We start from the raw sequence: 17,859 nt of genomic DNA on the forward strand, positions 1-17,859 counted from the left end.
TTTATAAACATCATAAAAATAGCATTCAAAAAACTAAAAGAAAAAGATGCCCATACAAAAGACTTCAACGCGTTTAAGACTTATTAAACATACTTTTTGTGTAACTACTTTCCCCAATACTAAATATGTGTAATGTAAAACTGCGACAGTTTTTATATAACGCCTTATGATAGTGTAAAAAATCGATGTTTTTTTTGTTATTCTAAAATGCTGTAAGCTAATTCACTGTTTATACAGCAGGTATATTGCTACTGGAAGAGACAATACTCAGAATTTAAATATTATTCGTCGTTAAAAATACATCATGAAATAAATTAATAGTATATAATTGAACCTCTTTATCACCATATAACAGATTTATGTTAATTAGTCGTCTAGATTGAATTTTTATTACAAAATGTATATGAAATTTACTAGATTAAGTCCACGTACCAATCATGTTATCATCAGTTAAAGGTAACAACAACAAAGAGGCGTATCTAGTAATGTATGGTAAAAGCGATGCAAGTTTGGAAGATATTACAACGCTTGAGCTGGCAGCAATGGTTTCACGCCATATGGGGCCCACATGCCCAAAGCCCTCGCTAGCGCCCGTGCCTCGTGTCTCGTGCGCACCAAATTACAGGTTGCATCAATTGGACTCATTGAATTAAAACGGAGGGCTACCAATTGGAAATGTCTCGTGCCATACATATTAGAGATAATCTATGTGTAACGCTCTTTATTGTTAAAATTATGTGTAGGATAATCGCAGGTTCTCTATCCAAGTTAGTTTTTCTGAATAAAACTAAATATTAAAAGGTATTTTAATTCAGACTCGATGAAAAGTCTTTGTACTACTGACATTGGTCCTGCAGATCAAAATGCGGTAATAATAAATCTAGGTTACTCAATGTTGACAAAGCTAAACTACAATTAATATAGAATTTTTTATTAATAAGTTCCACAGATTTAAAATATATGTCTATCATGTTATCCCATGTTATCTAGTCATGCATATGACAGATTACAGTTGCTTTCAGAATTTTTCCTTTTAGTTACTATGACATGGGAAATAGCCATTTTCATTATATATTAATATTAAAACTGAATAATATTCATATTATGAAAAAAGACGACATAATCGGTTCCGGATGGGGTGATAAATTTGATACTATTTGGGTAATCAATTATAAATGATTCGAGTTATGCAATATCATCTATGTCAAATTTTATTATCTTGCACATACAAGATTAACGAGAGCACATTCATCCAATGATTAACGAGGGATGAGCGGTACGCTAATCAGTGGGTCGAATTTTTGAGTAACGAGCTCGCCCCGTGGTGACGTTTTAATTGTTGCACATTGTTTTTGATTGAGGCAATATGTGGGAGGCGCGGCAAGCCGTTATCTGATGAAATATGTCCGTTATGATTGGCAAACAAACAGTATGGCGCCGCCATATGTCGCGGCACGTGCGCCCGCGCATCGCTCGACGCGCCGCCGTCCGCAACGAGCACTCAGGGATGAAACCATATACCATAGCAATGTATACAACTGAATTATGGAATATTTTATTCATCTTTAAAATTAAATATCTTAACATAAATTAAATTTTCATTTATCGAAATTTTTGAAAGAAATGAATTTTGTGGTTCTCAGATAAAACTTTCATACATATTTGTTTAAAAGTCATTAAACTTTTATATAATTGTTAGTAATTTTAATAGATCAAAACAGCAAATTAAATATTTTAAAAGTGGCAACGATCCAAAGTTATTGACACTAATCGTTTTATGTTTGTGTCGGATCTACGAGATAGTTAGGTCTATGGCCAAGGAAGCCAGCGCGGACGCGGTATCCATCCGTCAGCATAATCGCTTGTTAATCATTTTTCGGTTGATGGGGTTCATTGTGCTGACGTCCACGGATTATTCATGGGTAAAATTTAGCACGCATTTCATAAATAAATATATTCGCCTATAGTTAATGCTTGATATATTGTGCGTGGGTCATTAGCCGATATCATTTTTACTGCAATATGATATCAAAAGATACTACGGTACATATAATATTTCGCATATTTAAATAAGAATTCACTTTCAACAGTGGAATCCGTTATATAAATAGAATCGATGGTAAGGACGAGAAAATTACCTAAACAAAAAAATAATCTAAGGTGTTTTTACTTGTTAGAAGTCAGCTGTTCGGTGACAAAATCGTAAATCTGTTGCGATGGATAAGGCTTCACATATTAAATCGTTCACCGCATGTTAAGTGTAAAAGTTTCTCAATCCGATGCTAACTGGTGGGAATCAAGTAAATAAAATAACAATAAATCGTACATAGTATCAGCGGCAGTGAGGCGGCAAACAGCCCGTATCTCTCGACCGCGGTGGCGACGTCCCTACCATTGACATTGAACTCAGCTTCAATTCTGGGATGTTCAGGCTAAATGGTATATACGATTTATAGACAAATGGGATAGCTAAATTATTGTTATCGCAGTGTAGCTGATATACTATTTTCTATTCCTTTCTAGCTGGTCGTGATTACGCAAGGAAATCGGTGGATCCGTGTATGCAACTATAGGGTAGTTACATAGTTACCCTTAAAAGAAAATTGCTAATACGCGATTCTACTATTTTAAACGCATAGTAACAGATATCTTTTCTTTTGAACGGAAAAATGATATTTTAAAGAATAATAAGTTCCATTATGTTGTAATTTCCTCACATGTGGTCGATGCGGTAACTTGCCATCGACGTCGTCGCCGCAACCCGCATGCCGCGCGCTGATTTGCATGCGCCGCCGCCGCTTCACAGCATGGATGACGCGCGCGATAAGTTATTCATGCGCCCGTTCTCAACTTCCTTAAATAAAACAATCAATATTAAACGAGATTCATGGCGATAAAAGAAAACATTAAAGTAAAAAACGTATTTTTGATCAGACACTAACACCAAAGTTACTTGTGTTAAATCTAATCTTATCCATTGCATTAGATGCGCATATTATCAATAAAGTAAATTGTCTTTTTGTGCGCTTTAAAAGACGATTGTTATATATTGAAACTGTAAAACTTTGTTAGTAAAAAAGATAGCAATCTTTTAATTTGTTGTGAGGGATTAAAAACTAAAATAAAAGTGGGTATCCGAAAAATGCATTATAAAACTACATATTTCCCACAGGAAATTAATTTGTCAGATACAAGGATTGCCAATAAAATATAGATAAACTGTAAACAAGCTTTCATTCTCACCATTAAATATGTCCGTCGGTATAATTCATTATCCCCATCTGTATTTTCAATTAAGATAGGGACTAATCAATAATTGCATCACTTTTATCGAAAATGTTTCGCGAAGAAGGAAACCATCTATCTAATTGCTAAATTCACGAAGTAAATTTTATGTATAGTGCGACAAAGACAATAAAACAAATGAATTTGTGAGTGTAGGTAGATAATTATTAGTGTGAGGATGGTATTAATTGCGCGTGCGCACCTGGGCGGCGCAGGTGACGATACAATTTGGGGTCAGCGGTGGTTTTGACATCGAAACGATGTGCAATAGGATTGTGGGAACTGACCCGTCGCCCGACTTAATTAATATTACCGCTCCTATTTATTTCGGCATTCAATTAATGGGTTATGTAAAAACGAATAGTGTATTTTCTTTACATACGAAAATACTTTTCGGAATTATCTGAAATTAAAAATCGAATAATAATCTGATTCTGTAAAATAAACCTACTGCTACTGTTTCTAACGGTCCAAAATACGACGCTCTGAATTTTATACACTGCGATTAATTTCATTTCTCATTAGAGATAATAATAGCAAAGAATGTGAATGTTTTATTTTTAAATAAATATGTACTATCTTAGTAACAAATTCTATCAATACATGCACAGAGTATTAACGTCATCCAGCACCTGTGCATACCGGTTGGAATTATAAAGATTTTTTGTCATAGCATTGTTACACTTAGTGTGTCATAAAACATGTTCGTTCTGGTACTGGTATCTTGGTATCTGGTGTACTTGGTGCATTCCTATTGGTACGCGGGTAGCAGCACTATTAACACTAAAGGTGGAACATAAATGTCATCACGGAACCTCTGTGTACCAGTTTACTGTTATAGACAGGTGTAACATCTTCAATACGATTTTTATAATGAAATTACATTTATTCGACTAATTGTTCGCAGCTGAAATCTATATGGTTAAACTTACTATTTACCTTTTATTACTTCACATTTTTAAAAGCAATAATTGTAAATAGCAATATTTTATCATATGTCAAATTCCTAATACTTGATATGTGAAATAAATCTTTTAACCCTTATTGTGGCAAGATTTCTTTTTTGAATAAAAGCAAAAAACTAAATTAAAAATTATCTTATAGCGATCGTATATTTTTAAAAAGTTGTATGTACGGTATACTATACAAAATGAACATAAGGGTTAATATTGTCTCTCCAAAACCCCAGTTGCCGTGACATTTAATTTTCTATAACTTATATTAGAATTCTCATCTTCCTTTGACGTTATATTCTGTCACGCGTCTGTTAGAGATTCCATACAAGAGATACTGGTTTTTGGTGACATATAACACTAGATAATTGCAGTGATAGTAATAGTATTTGATTAATTGTTCATTATGTCAACTCAGTGTTTGAAGTTGTAGGGTATGAGAAAATAAAAGAACAATATAACGTTCGTTCACGTTTATTTAGAATAATCATCAATAGTAGGTAATTATCACATATCTGTAAGAATTTGTCAATAAGCCAAGCATTTGCTTACATTAAACGCATTCATTTAAACTTGATTTACAAAGACCTTTTAAAAACACAAAAGTAACAACATATTTAAACCATGTTATAAGAGTTCACTGGATAAAATTATTTGAAAGTGTTCGAATTATAAAAATATTGGTGCATCTAAAATGACACTGCTCACAAAAGTCTTCAACTGAAAAATTATATCTTCATATAAAAATGTCATTGTAAATCAAGTACAAAGATAACATCGAGGTAAAGTCAGAACTTTTATTTCAACATGGCCGATAATGCATACATATATTGAACATTTAAATATATATTATTATATAAATTGGATCAATTTGCAAAACTGTTAAATAGAGATCAGTCGACAATAAGCTATACTCAAATCTTCTTTGATTTAAAACAAAATCATATTGTTTGCTCAATAAAAATATAAGTATCGGCTGTTATATACTTTATACTTAGTAACATAGCTTATTGTTGACTAGATATCGTTTAGGGCAGCCATACACGGACAGTTTAAAACAAACGATGTGGCTTTAAACTATCCGTGTGCGGCAACCCTTAAGCAAATAGTTACAAAGGACTTGATTACACCCAGGCATTCATTTACATTGCATTGAAAGGTTTTAGGCAACATTTTAACAACAATATTTATTTTATAATCTGTAATTAATATTTTATGTAGAAAATAAAACATTTTTAAACATCGTGCTGTTAAATACTGTAAAATTGCATTTTTATTGCGAAAATATTTCTAGAAAAGTTTGTATGGTGTATTTCAAAAAGCTGAATATGAGGTGAAGTTGCATTATTACATAAAATAAAATTTCTAATGTGTTCAGATAAATGTATCATATTTTTTAATTTTTCAACAATCATAGGTAAGTCTGTTAAAGATTACAAAATGAGTAGAAGACCAAAAATTAATTGTAAAATGAATTATTCCGGGTCACAGTATTACATATGTTTATATTTAAACGCAATGTATGTAATGACATGGCTTATTAAAAATATTGCAATATTAATTCATAAGGAATACCGTGTGCAGTAATTATCTTAATTGATATCTCAAACGTGGTCTAAGACTGAGCTTAGATTTACCACTAAATTATGATATTAATGACAAAAAAAAATCCTACTACTGTACTTATATGTACCTCAAAAGTAAAACCAATTGAATTATCCCAATTAAAATTATTCTGTAGCTAAAAGAAATAATGGAGACATTAAAAGATAATTAGAAATAATCATAAAAGTAAAATTCAATAGAACTAAGGAACTTTCTCATCAAATAAGGAACTGAAGTCTCTATAACTAATATTAGCCGCAAAGGACAGACACATTAAGATATGTATGATGGTTGTCTTTACAAAACAACTAGCAATCCACCCTGGCTTTGCTCGGGGTACGTAACCAAAAAGATATTATACAGCCAATGCATTGTTAAAAACGTTAACGTTAAAAAAGGTGGACAAATTTAAAAAAAAAACAAATAGATTCCCAAATTATAAAAAATATGTTTCATTAAAATGAACGCAATGATATTTATTTCCAGTTGTTAATTGATGGTCCCAATAATAAAGTACTAAAATTATTGGTATTAAAAAAAATCTTAAAACATTTCTTAATACTTTCGGTTTTTATAAAAATAGAAAGTGTTATTTTTGATAGGATGAAAATGTTCAATTAATCTTTATACCTTAGTGAGCAATTTTAAAAGTAAACACCAGTTCGACCTAAACTTAACAAAAAAATGGAAATAATGAAAAACTTTATAAAGACTAAAGAATAGAGGTAAAATTAATTATACTAAAATGAACATAGGCGAAAATGTAATACAAAAAAAAAACGACTGATAAAATTTCAGAATAAATTTTAAAACATTTTAATATTTGAAAATCCGTTAATTAAACAAATTAGTTGTCGACCAAAATTATGTATACTTGAGTTGTTTCTAAATGAAGCAGACAATTCATTTTATGGTATTCTTTAGTGCTATTTCGCCCATTGCTCGTTTAATACTAAAACAACTGGTAACCAAGAAAGATCCCGTTTGCATAACACAATAGAAGTAAACAATATAAACTAAATATACTAATTCCGCAAAAACAAACAAAAATTACAACACCCTGTTTTATATAACCTTCAAAAATAAATAGTTGATTTTGCATATTTCACAACTAAATACTTAATTATTGTATTTAATTTCTAGTAACCATCGAGACAGGTTTATATAGAAAAACACGTAAATGTAATAGAAAATAAAGATGAAATATAACAAATATTGTACTTGGAGGTTCTAAATGGAATGTGTGATTGCTAGAACGAAAAAAAAATGGCAATATATCGGTGAGTGATGATATTAATATGAGTTTCCATCGCCGGAATACCTGTACAAAAACTATTTTTTACGCCATGTAAACCCACGGTTAAAATAATAAAATGTCATAATATCGATAAATATCACTAAGAATCTTGTCAAGCTGTCAGATGTAAATCGATTTTTTTTATCGATTATAATTATTAGCTATTCGAATGTCAATAAGTAAAATTAACGTTATTTAAATTTGTAAATTACTTTAAAAAAAATAAAGATAATCTTCAATAACGAATTTTGAACACAAAAATATGACAATACAATATGAATTTTTAATTAAATTAATCCTGGCAAGAAAAACAAATTAAGTCATGGATAGTTGTTATCTATGAAATGTATATCCAAAGATGTGTGGTGTGTGGTGCAAATAACGAAGCTCCGACTTTCTTAGTAAACTGTGTGAAAACTTTATTAGTAATTTCAATATTGCAAATGTTAAATATGCATCTAATGTTTTACCGTTGATTTTCACTGCAGTTACTCTCATATCTTTCATTCTCTTTGGAAAATAATACATCTATAATTGCAGTGAAATCCTATACTGTCCAAAACTAATTAAGTACATGGTAGTCAAAATAAAATTCTATGATTCGCAACCAAATCTTTACATATTGATTCTTGTATATGGCGGACCTGTTTAACCCGACTGACAGGAGGGTTTTTCGTGCGTACGTATGTTTTTATGTAAGTGGATTTGTAAGTAAATTCCATTGTAACGGTCTACAGCCTAAACGACTCAACCGATTTGGACAAGTAAGGTGCTATTCAATTCGTCTTATTCCTCGGAGTATCATAGGGTATCACGTCAGCACAAAACACATATAGTGGACGTGGGAAAAAAAAATTGGGGAAAACGAGTTCGAATCTCACTCTTCATAACATGTTTTAACGTCACTAAATCAAATTTTTTAACGAGTATATTTTAATATAAGAAAGTTTTAAATACAAAGACACAGTTATCTGGTTCAAATTAAAAAAAAACTTTGTTTTAAAGATCAGACAATAGATGGCGCTAACTTATCCACTCCAGTCAGGTCGGATTTATTGATGTATTATGAGAATCGTTGGATACCAAAAAAATAGCATTGCAATTAAAATATAATAAAAATCATCCTAATTCGTGAATAAAATACCTACAACTAGATGAGCTAAATATTCATATTGAAGCGGATATGATACATCGCTAATACATGTATATAGAAGGAGAAATGCGACGGAGATATTAAAAACCTCTATATACAAATACAAAGTAAATATATAAAGTCGAAGTAAATAATGACAATAACAAGGAGCGTATCCGATATACAATAGACATACAACTGTTTATACACGTAATTGGTTAATATCGAGTTATAGTTATCGATTAAGCTATGTTTTAACATTAAGCTGCACATGTTCAGTTTTTGCTGAACAATCGGACTGTTCAGTTAAAACTGAAATTGTGTTAACTTTACTAACATTATGGACAAAATGTGTACAAATACACATCATATAAAACCTTACAAAAGGTTTGTGTGTATGTATACGTAGGATTGTACTAACGTCAACACATAATTATCTCACTACATTGGGTTTTGACAAACATTTTAATACATACATTTCAGAGAGAATTAAAAAAAACATATCTCCTTCCTTGTCGTACTGTTTGAAGAAATTGAGACAACAATAAAATGATTTTTAGTGTTATCAATGAATAATAGAAATATTTTGTTTTTAACAGATGTTGTAAAAGTACGTATACATTATGTTCAAAATTGCCTGCTAACACTAGAACCAACCCTAGAATATTTTAAAGATGCTTCTTCAAAAATCTTAACTCCAAAAAATTGGAGTTAAAGAAAGTTTGATTTAGACGCAGCAAGAGGCATAAAGAAATAAATTAACAGGCAAAAATCTAGACCTTCCTTGATTATAAGTTAGATTCAACTGCACAACACAATAATGTGTACCCACTTTAACAACATCCAAATATTTATATACTATATTGTGGATACATAGAAATAGTATTTTAAAGATATATATTTTAGATGTTAAATAGTTATGTTGTTTATGTATTAAAATGTTTGTTTTTGTCGTGAGCAGGTATGTTAACCATTGGTCCGACTGGACGTATAAGGCTCGATTGTAAAATATTGTGTGGGTGTTGAGTTTGGTAAGACCTTATTTGTTAACGAGCGATGTAAGTCGTCTCACGCCTGATTTAGCGGTGCCCTTTGTCTTTTTCGTCTGCTCTTTGACACCCCTGTAAAATATTACCAAAATTATAATTTTTTGTACAAATTATAAGAAGATTTGTGACAATTTAATACTTGTGAAGAGTAATACTTACAGATATCTGGTGAGATCTTCAATATCAACGAGCATGGAGTCTTGTCCCATGTGCAGCTCGTCTCGTGCCATCAACAATTTCACTAAGGAGTCGTTCAGAGATTCAATCTGAGAGTGCAACTCGTTTACTATCACCTGGAATACAATTATTAACAATTGAAAAAAAACTAAAGTAGATTTAAAGGAACTTTAATGTTTGTTTGTGCTTTAATATCTTACTAATATTATAAATGCGAATGTTTAGACGGTTGGATATTTGTTAGAAGGTATCTCTAGAGCAGCAGAACGGATCTCTCTAAAATTTGACATAGATGTAGAACATAGCCTGGAAGAACACGTAGGCTAGGCTACTGATTGTTTTTTTTCCGCCGAGACAGAGTCGCGGGCGACAGCTAGTTTCTTAACGTACAAAAACAGTTTCACTTATATGAAAGAACTGAATTCTACACAATTACTATTCCAAATCTGTATATATTATTAATAATTTTGTGAATTTTTTACACAATTAAATGTATAAAAACAATATTGTAAGTACAATATTATGTCGTAAATATTATTGAAGTCCAATAAATAAAGTACATTTATAAGTTGCAACATAAACAACAATGGGCATTGTGAGCGAGCCACTCAAACGTGACTCATCAAATCACGTGCTAAATAACGAGGCCAAGCAACTACTTTATTCAAAATTTTTAATTTAAATATTGCTTTATAAAAAATGAGGGGGGAGTTAGGAGGTAGTTTTTTTATTCCTATATTCCTTATTAGTTAATGAATGGAACAATCTGACAAGTAGTTTTTGAGTCATCTGTGTAGATCTATAGGAAATGTAAAAAATCTTAGTATTTCAAAATAGTATATATGTCCCTTTACCCTGGCAATGCCCATGTGTAGAAGATAGGGAAAGATCCACAGTGGTAGGTTTACATATAGTCAAAATATAGAAATATTCAATCAAAATATCAAATGACCTGTAACTGAGCAATGTTCATATCGGTGAGGAGTTGGCGAGAGACACGGCGGCGGTCTGGTGCGAGAGGTGCATTCGCCTTCTCCATACTACGGCGCAGCATCTCTGTCACCGGTGATACCGCGCGGCTGTGACGCTCTCTCTGAAACAAGAAAAAGTTATTGCAGTAGGTTTCCACTGTGAAAACAAATTTACAAAGACATGGTCAACCACTCATTGTCTTTATAAATATACTAGCGGACCCGACAGACATTGTCCTGTCTACACATCTTTAAGTTGAATAAATTAATATGAAGTTAATATTTCATGAAAATTGTGAATCTAAACCATTCCCAGATCCCCTTGAACACACACAAAAAATTTCATCAAAATCGGTCCAGTTGTTTGAGAGAAGTTCAGTGACATACACACTCACAGAACAATTATATATATAAAGATAACTATTTGTTTTTGTACAAATTTTTGGGGAACACAAATAGTTGCAATTTTTGTACAATCAGCTGCATATGTAAGCATTTATAAAACTTCAGAAACTTGAATATGCCTATGGTTTTAATCTTCAAAAGTCTTCACCAATAGAAAACATTCATAGATGGAAGTATAAGGATGGATACATGCATACATATTTTGAAACTATAAGTGTATACAAGTTTCCGAAGCTTTGTAAATGTATTTATATTTATGCAGCTGACTGTACAGTTTAGATTATCTGATCTTGCAGCATGAGTTATACCAAGATCAAGTTCTTATGTAATATCAAGCTATCATCAATCTGATTGAATACATAGGTTTGACATTTTGTATGTAATTACAAAAAGTATAATAACATAAAAAAAAATAATTTACAGATGTCTAAATATGTATACCTCCATTTGTATATGAGCCATTTCTTTAGCTTGGGCCAATGCAATCCTGGCCTCGGTCTGTAGCCTCGCTTGCAGAGCATAGAAATCAGTCTCCTTGATGTCAATGTGATTTAATGACTGTGTTGAACGAGATTTTGACGTCTTTAACGTAAATGGCGATTGACGCAGTTTAGGTCCTGAAATCATTAATACAACTGTTTTAAGTTAAATACATAAAAAATAAGATCCTTCACCCAAACACAAAATAAAGCTTCATGTAAATAACATAAAATGTTTGACATAAACACGAGTAAGGCATAATATGAAAATGTTTTAATACACTCCACCATTTATTCCTATAATTGTAAAGTGAATACGCAATATCTTTATAGCAGTTAGAGATGTACATTTTAATCCATTCTGATTTTTTTTTAAGTAAAAGACTGGCCAAAATCAATAAACATATTTTCATATCCATATTAGCAATACCTAGTGTGCATGAACTACAATCTTTCTGTCTTCCTTTTTTAATATGGTACATTTAAATGTTATGAATAATTAGGGATATCCACTTACCAAATAGCGGGGCGCTGTCATTTTTGGTAATATTAACTGAAAGTGGTCTTGTTTGATATGGATGGTTTTGAGTGATCCCAAAAATACTTGTAGGGGGTAAAGTTTTACTAGCACTTTTTATATTTTTCTCTATATCAGATGCTTGGGATTCATTATCTGATGCAGTTTCATTCATAAAACATATTTGTAGATTCTTTCCTGATGACACCACAACACAGAGTTACATGAAATGAACCCAATGAGATGAAAATGTAAATTAGCACCATGTTTGTTTCATCTCATAATTGTTTGTTTAATATAATTGATATTACAAGACTTTATAAGCATCATTGAATTTAAACTTTCTAAATTTTGAGCATAATTTATAACAGTTAAGATTAGACCTCTGTGACTGAAAGCATACTTTAGAAAAAAATAAGTTTCATTTTTATGAAAATGTAAGTTTTTTCTGTATTTAAAAAGTAAACAAACAACTATGTTGCTACTATAACAAGCTGTAACACACATCTAACTTTACGGTCAATGTTAACAAAACACAAAAAAAAATACAAAAATTAATACCATTCTGGAGACGTGAATGTAAACTGGGTTTCTTGCCAGGTCTGTCTGTGTGTCCTAAACTATAATATTCTTCACTGTCAGCATCCATTGCCAGTCGTTTTCTAATCTCTTCCCTGTCATTGCGTTTCTGAAAATTTTAACATTTGTTTATTTATCTTATAGTATAGACTAAATTCTTCTGTGGTATATTCCTTACTTTAATATGAAGGGAATGTTCGTCTGTTATGTTGATTATTTTTGTAAATTTATCCAAAATATTAGGATTACTATCTGTTATAATTGGCCAAGCAATTTCAGTTCTTGCATATTCAGCTGATCCTAAGGCTCTAGGACTTAGCATTGGATCATCGTAGTAAGTATTTGCAGGTACATTAAGTTTTTCAGATTTATTTAATTTCTTTTTAAATAAATAAATACGGTGTTTATATCCTGTTTTTTCATTGTCCACGTTTGCGTGAATATTATCAGACGGCTTACTAAATCTTCTTTTTATATTAGATATAAACTCTTCAAACATCTTAATATTAGTCAGTCTTGTATTTTTGGCAAAATTGAGCAATTAATTATGGCACTAATTGTATTTGTTTTTGATTTCGAAGTATATTTGGTAAAACATTAGAAAGAAAAATAAAGAAAATGCCACAATCCTGTTCCTGTCATTATTTGACATTTAGGGCAAGGACAAATCGTGACAATGATTTTGTTCTATTTCACTTTATGCATTATGGTTTAACTACATAAAAGTTGAAAGTGTAGGTATGTTCAGCTATGATATTTAACATTATAAAGAAACTTACGAGGCAACAAATATTATCGACGGACTCATGATTATCATAAGTAATAGTGTACAAATCCAATAGAAATCGAGTATCTTTTTTGTAATGTCTTTGTTCGGAATTAAAATAAGGCATTGACGCCATCACTTCAGAAAATAATTACAAAACACAAATGTTCGTCAAGAGCACGATAAATATACGTCACACCGGTGAGTACACTGCCACAAGAAATGAGATACAGCATAAATGCAACCGCACTGCCTACGCCGACGTTGAATCACTAGAAAGCTGGACTTGCTACTTAATAGCAATTAACTGTTACGCGCGGCACAACAAATCGCGAGTGTGAATGTGTGCAGTTACTGTTACCTTTACGGGCGCCGAAATTTAAAGTACAAAATATATCTGATCTTGAGGTTTACTGTTTATTCGTATAAGCTCAATTAAATTAAAAATACTGCACGTGATTCAAGTTTATTACTTTTTGAAAGACACTTACCCGCCTTTCTGCTTCTTTTGCGGCTTTTAAATGACTTTCGATGGCATCCAAGTCTATTTTTGGTAAGGCAGTTTCAATGTTGTAAACATCAAAACTATCTATAATTAAACAGAATAATCATTGTTTAATATTTACAAATTAATTTTAACATTAAGTATTTACTTATTGCGATTTGTTTTCTATAAATAAGTTTAACTTAAGTAAATCCTTCGTATTTTCACCGTATTTACGCAGGAAATAAGGAAATTTTTAACTGTTTTGTACAATTAAATTAAACTGGAAACCTTTTAAAAAACTTTGAAATATTACTTTCTAATTTTAATTTATTTTCTAAATCAGAACTTAATATAACCGACAAAGAGACCTGTTTAAAAATGTTGTTTATCACGTTTCTGAAATGATTTCTTGCGTTTCTTGGCATAAAACTTTGGGTATCAAAAACCATATTGATTTGGATTTAACTTACCTAAATCATATTCCTTTGCCTTGTCGAGTGTACGGACGGATGCAGTACTTTTAGTATTAGGTGACTTTATTGCACTGGTCTGAGATGAATATCGGTCGCTACATGCCTTTTTCGCACTGTAAAGCATTATTAAAATCTACTTTATTAATCAATACTTAAAAACACAATTTTAAATTGAACGCCGTGTATTAGGGCATGCGTTTAAATTTGAACTGAAGTCATGGACTTACGCTTCGTCACAATCTATTTAAAACTGTGTGTTCGATACACAGATTTAAAAGTTTGATGTGCTTACATTACGTGGTAAACAATTGCTTGGAAAATTAGACAATTTGAAGTATACTTACTTTGGCAATATAGTTGAGTTTTTCCTAAATTTACTTGAAGTGCTATATTCACATTTCTTCTCTTTTACTTTCTCTGTATAATTTTCACTTTTGGACTTTACAGTCAAACTCGAACAAGATGAATTGGTAATTTCATTAGAATTTTTATCCATCATAACAGAAGCAGTTTCTTTTATGTTCTCAGACCACAGTCGGTCACGCTCCCGCATTTCGTTTAGTTTCGGTATAATTTTTCTCAATTCCGTACTTAATTGTTTTATTGTATTCTCTACATTGTGACTTAACGCTTCTGTATCGTATTCATGTTCATAAATATTAATTTCGTCTTTACCGTCTGATAGTATGGCATCTTGTATTTTGTTATTTGAATCATTTTCTATTAACAAAAATGTAGGCCTGCTTAAATTCATTTCGGTTCTTGTGTTTTTTTCGTTATCTTTATTAACATTGTTTAATTCCTCTGCATCTTCCTTGTTATAGGACGTAGGTGGTGGATCAGTTTCAGTATTCTCCCCACCGTCATGTGTTTCGACCAATTTCTTTATGACATGATTCATAACATCACTAATATTATTTATTGTATTTTCTATAGGTTTCGCAAAGGTATCTTTTATGTCTTTTCTTAACTCTTCAAGATCGTCCTGTATATTAATATTATAATTCAAAAGTTGCTTTATTTCATCCTCTATTTCCTTGTTAAAATCCCCAATGATATCTTTAGTATGAAAATTATTTTCAATGTCTGTATCTGAGCAATCAAAGTTAATAGATTCACATGTGTTATTGTTAGATACAGTTTTCAATAAATCTGGTATATCATTTTGTGTATCATCTGAATTTCTAGTTTTGTATTGCAAATCACTCAATTGATTAATTTCCTTTGATTTATAATTAGTCAAATTGTTATTATTTAAGTTGATTTCGCTTTCACTTGTTTTTAACTGACCAGTTGCGTCTATATTTTCCGTGTCCAGATCGTCATCTGTCATTTCATTTTCCGATTGATAAAAGTTTTCAATGTTTGTTGAATAATCCTGAAAAGATGTAAGATTTTTTTTTATTAACGCGTATGTTTTAGACTTGGCGATCAATAATTTATCTAGCCTAATTTCCCATAACTGCGTTTAAAGATCTATAAATGACTTAAATTGTAAACGGAGATTGAGCTATAGAGGTAGATTAAATTAAAGTTTTTGGAAACCGATTTAGCAGAATTGCCTTATTTTAAAATATTTTATTCTACCTTCTAAATAAATATACTTGATTTGTTTATGATATAGTCGAAGCAGTAATCGTTCGTCTCACGTATTCCGTAAGACTTGTAAGGTTTCTCTTACATGATTACACGTTAACTGAAGGGTTTCTTAGAGGAAGTGATATATTACCTGCAAAGTATGCGCTAAGTGCTGGAAGCCGGGATAGTTCGGATTCACGATGCCCCTCGGTACTGGATGTGCAACGTTTTCAGACATTTCATCTGTATCGGAATTTTCAAATGTTTTTTCTTCGTCGATTGGTGTTGAATCTGTGTAATATAGAATGATTATGCGCTTTATAACTTTGTCTAGACTTACTTAGTTCTTAAAATTTAACAACATATAAACAAATCTGACTAGACTAGACATACCAAAAGATCTAATTTTATCCACTTAACATGAAGCCAATCCTAACATTCTAATTAATAGTAATTAGTAACGAATATTGTAATTCGTGTCCGCTTTAGTGCAGGTATTCGTTTTACGATTCAAGTTGTCCTATATTGGTACGTATTTGATTAACAAGTACTTTAAATTCCGCTTCAAGCGCTGCGCCTATAATTTCCATGCAGATATTTTTTTTAAAAGCACTTCACATGGGCATTCGAAAATTAAATATCTAAATGCCAGTCAATGCTTTTAATTTCAGATAAGCAACTTTCTTTTCTTATTAATACCTTACATTTGTTTAAAAATTTAATCGCAACTGTAAAAAGGCTACGTTAAAAGTAAAAAAGATGTTTTTACTTTTGTAAATACCTACGAAGAATGATGTAAGTTTTGATCTAAAAATAATATAGTCAAGTCACAACTGAAGTTAAATCCTTAACTCACAAATATTTGATGACCTAAGCTACCGTTTTAAATGCTACTATCGAATCGTACTAATATTATCAATGCGAATTTTTCTAAGGATAAATGGACGGCTGTTTGTGTGAAGGTATCTCTAAAGCGGCTGAATGGATCTCGATGAATTTGGCATTCATATAGAACATAGTCTGGAAGAACACATAGGCTACTATTTTTTTTTTAATTCCGTGCGGACGGAGTCGCGGGCAACCGCTAGAAATAAATAATTTGCAAAATACAAGCAATTTTATTTTCGACTCTGCAACGTTGGTGTCAATGACCTCATTTGAATACAAGCCTGCTTATACTCTTAGTTGAAATTGTTACATAAATTTGCGTTGAATTACTTCAACGCGAAAGTATTGCTGAGTGAAGTTAAATCTTAACATTTTTAATCGAAAAACTTTTACTTGCATATATTTATATACTTTTATACTTAGGTTAAAGACCCCAAAAAGGCGGATGGACTTACCTAATATCAGTATTTTAAATACAAACGACATTTTGTTTTGAACTTAAAGTTCAGTAATATAATTTTTGATATAATTCTTCTAAAAATGTTTCCGTCTTTAAATATAAGAATTAAAACGGTGAAAAAAATGTATTGCGCAATATCTTAATAGGCTCTTATCCAGTACAAAAAGCTTCTAATTTTCTTTTCTTGTAACGCATTAAATAAAAAGATGAAAATCTTCCATTAATTAATTTAAATAAGTAAGAAACATCATAACTTTTATGAGTATTAATAATTATGTCTAAATATAATATACGCCATAGAAATTATATAGGGTCCATATAAAGCGAAGAAATATTAACTTAAGTGGATTCAATTTTAATTAATAACCACCGCAGTACTTACCTAGAGAGCTATCGTTGTAAATCACATTATTATCTTGTTCCAGGTTTTCCGTGACTTTTTTCTGACATGAGTTGGTGAGTATATTTTGTTTATTGATTCTGTACTGTCTATTACATACTCCGGTTTCGATGATGACGTCACACGTAAGATCTTCGCTTTGTAGATTTGTATCTTTGATCTCTGTGCTGTCTAGTTTGAAAACGTTGTTGCAATTTTTATTATGATCGTCGTGAGTAGTACGGGTTGTATTTTGGAGGCGGGTATTGTTCGATAGGAGCCAGCTCCTATTGTCCGCGTTCCTATGCGATGCGACCCCGTTTCTGTTTGCAGCGGTTACGTTGCCATTGTCAGGGCTCTGAACAATCCTCATGATTAT

At 31.3% G+C, this 17,859-nt stretch overlaps 3 protein-coding genes across 5 annotated transcripts in view; 1 reads left to right on the top strand and 2 right to left on the bottom strand.

Annotated features, from left to right (window-relative positions):
* The window catches only part of LOC106118159 (zinc finger protein 79), a 29,844-nt gene extending 26,414 nt beyond the window's left edge, over positions 1-3,430 (bottom strand). The window contains exons 1-2 of one of the 2 annotated variants that reach the window (XM_013312720.1): positions 3,244-3,430; positions 2,718-2,850 (exon numbers count right to left, since the gene is read on the bottom strand). In XM_013312720.1, the coding sequence (XP_013168174.1) occupies positions 2,718-2,767 (50 nt within the window). In that variant the 5' untranslated portion in view covers positions 2,768-2,850; positions 3,244-3,430. Of the gene's footprint in view, positions 1-2,717; positions 2,855-3,243 lie in introns of both variants that reach the window. The other variant, XM_013312718.1, reaches the window with a different exon arrangement.
* A 4,849-nt stretch (positions 3,431-8,279) lies between these two features.
* Schip1 (Schwannomin interacting protein 1) lies at positions 8,280-17,562 on the bottom strand. The gene is made up of 11 exons (XM_013312648.1): positions 17,484-17,562; positions 15,905-16,044; positions 14,520-15,553; positions 14,173-14,288; positions 13,707-13,804; positions 12,432-12,558; positions 11,871-12,068; positions 11,316-11,491; positions 10,451-10,591; positions 9,481-9,614; positions 8,280-9,393 (listed from the first exon to the last, which is right to left on the bottom strand). The coding sequence occupies exons 2-11, from the start codon at positions 15,989-15,991 to the stop codon at positions 9,312-9,314; spliced, it is 2,193 nt and encodes a 730-aa protein (XP_013168102.1). The 5' UTR covers positions 15,992-16,044; positions 17,484-17,562; the 3' UTR covers positions 8,280-9,311.
* The window catches only part of LOC106118213 (uncharacterized), a 37,423-nt gene continuing 32,924 nt past the window's right edge, over positions 13,361-17,859 (top strand). The window contains exons 1-2 of one of the 2 annotated variants that reach the window (XM_013312791.1): positions 13,361-13,416; positions 17,527-17,557. The gene's annotated coding sequence lies outside the window, so the exon portion shown is untranslated. Of the gene's footprint in view, positions 13,417-13,735; positions 13,769-17,526; positions 17,558-17,859 lie in introns of those variants that run through there. The other variant, XM_013312792.1, reaches the window with a different exon arrangement.

This window comes from Papilio xuthus, unplaced genomic scaffold, assembly GCF_000836235.2.
Source record: "Papilio xuthus unplaced genomic scaffold, Pxut_1.1 DF827597.1, whole genome shotgun sequence".
Classification (NCBI taxonomy): Eukaryota; Metazoa; Arthropoda; class Insecta; order Lepidoptera; family Papilionidae; genus Papilio; species Papilio xuthus.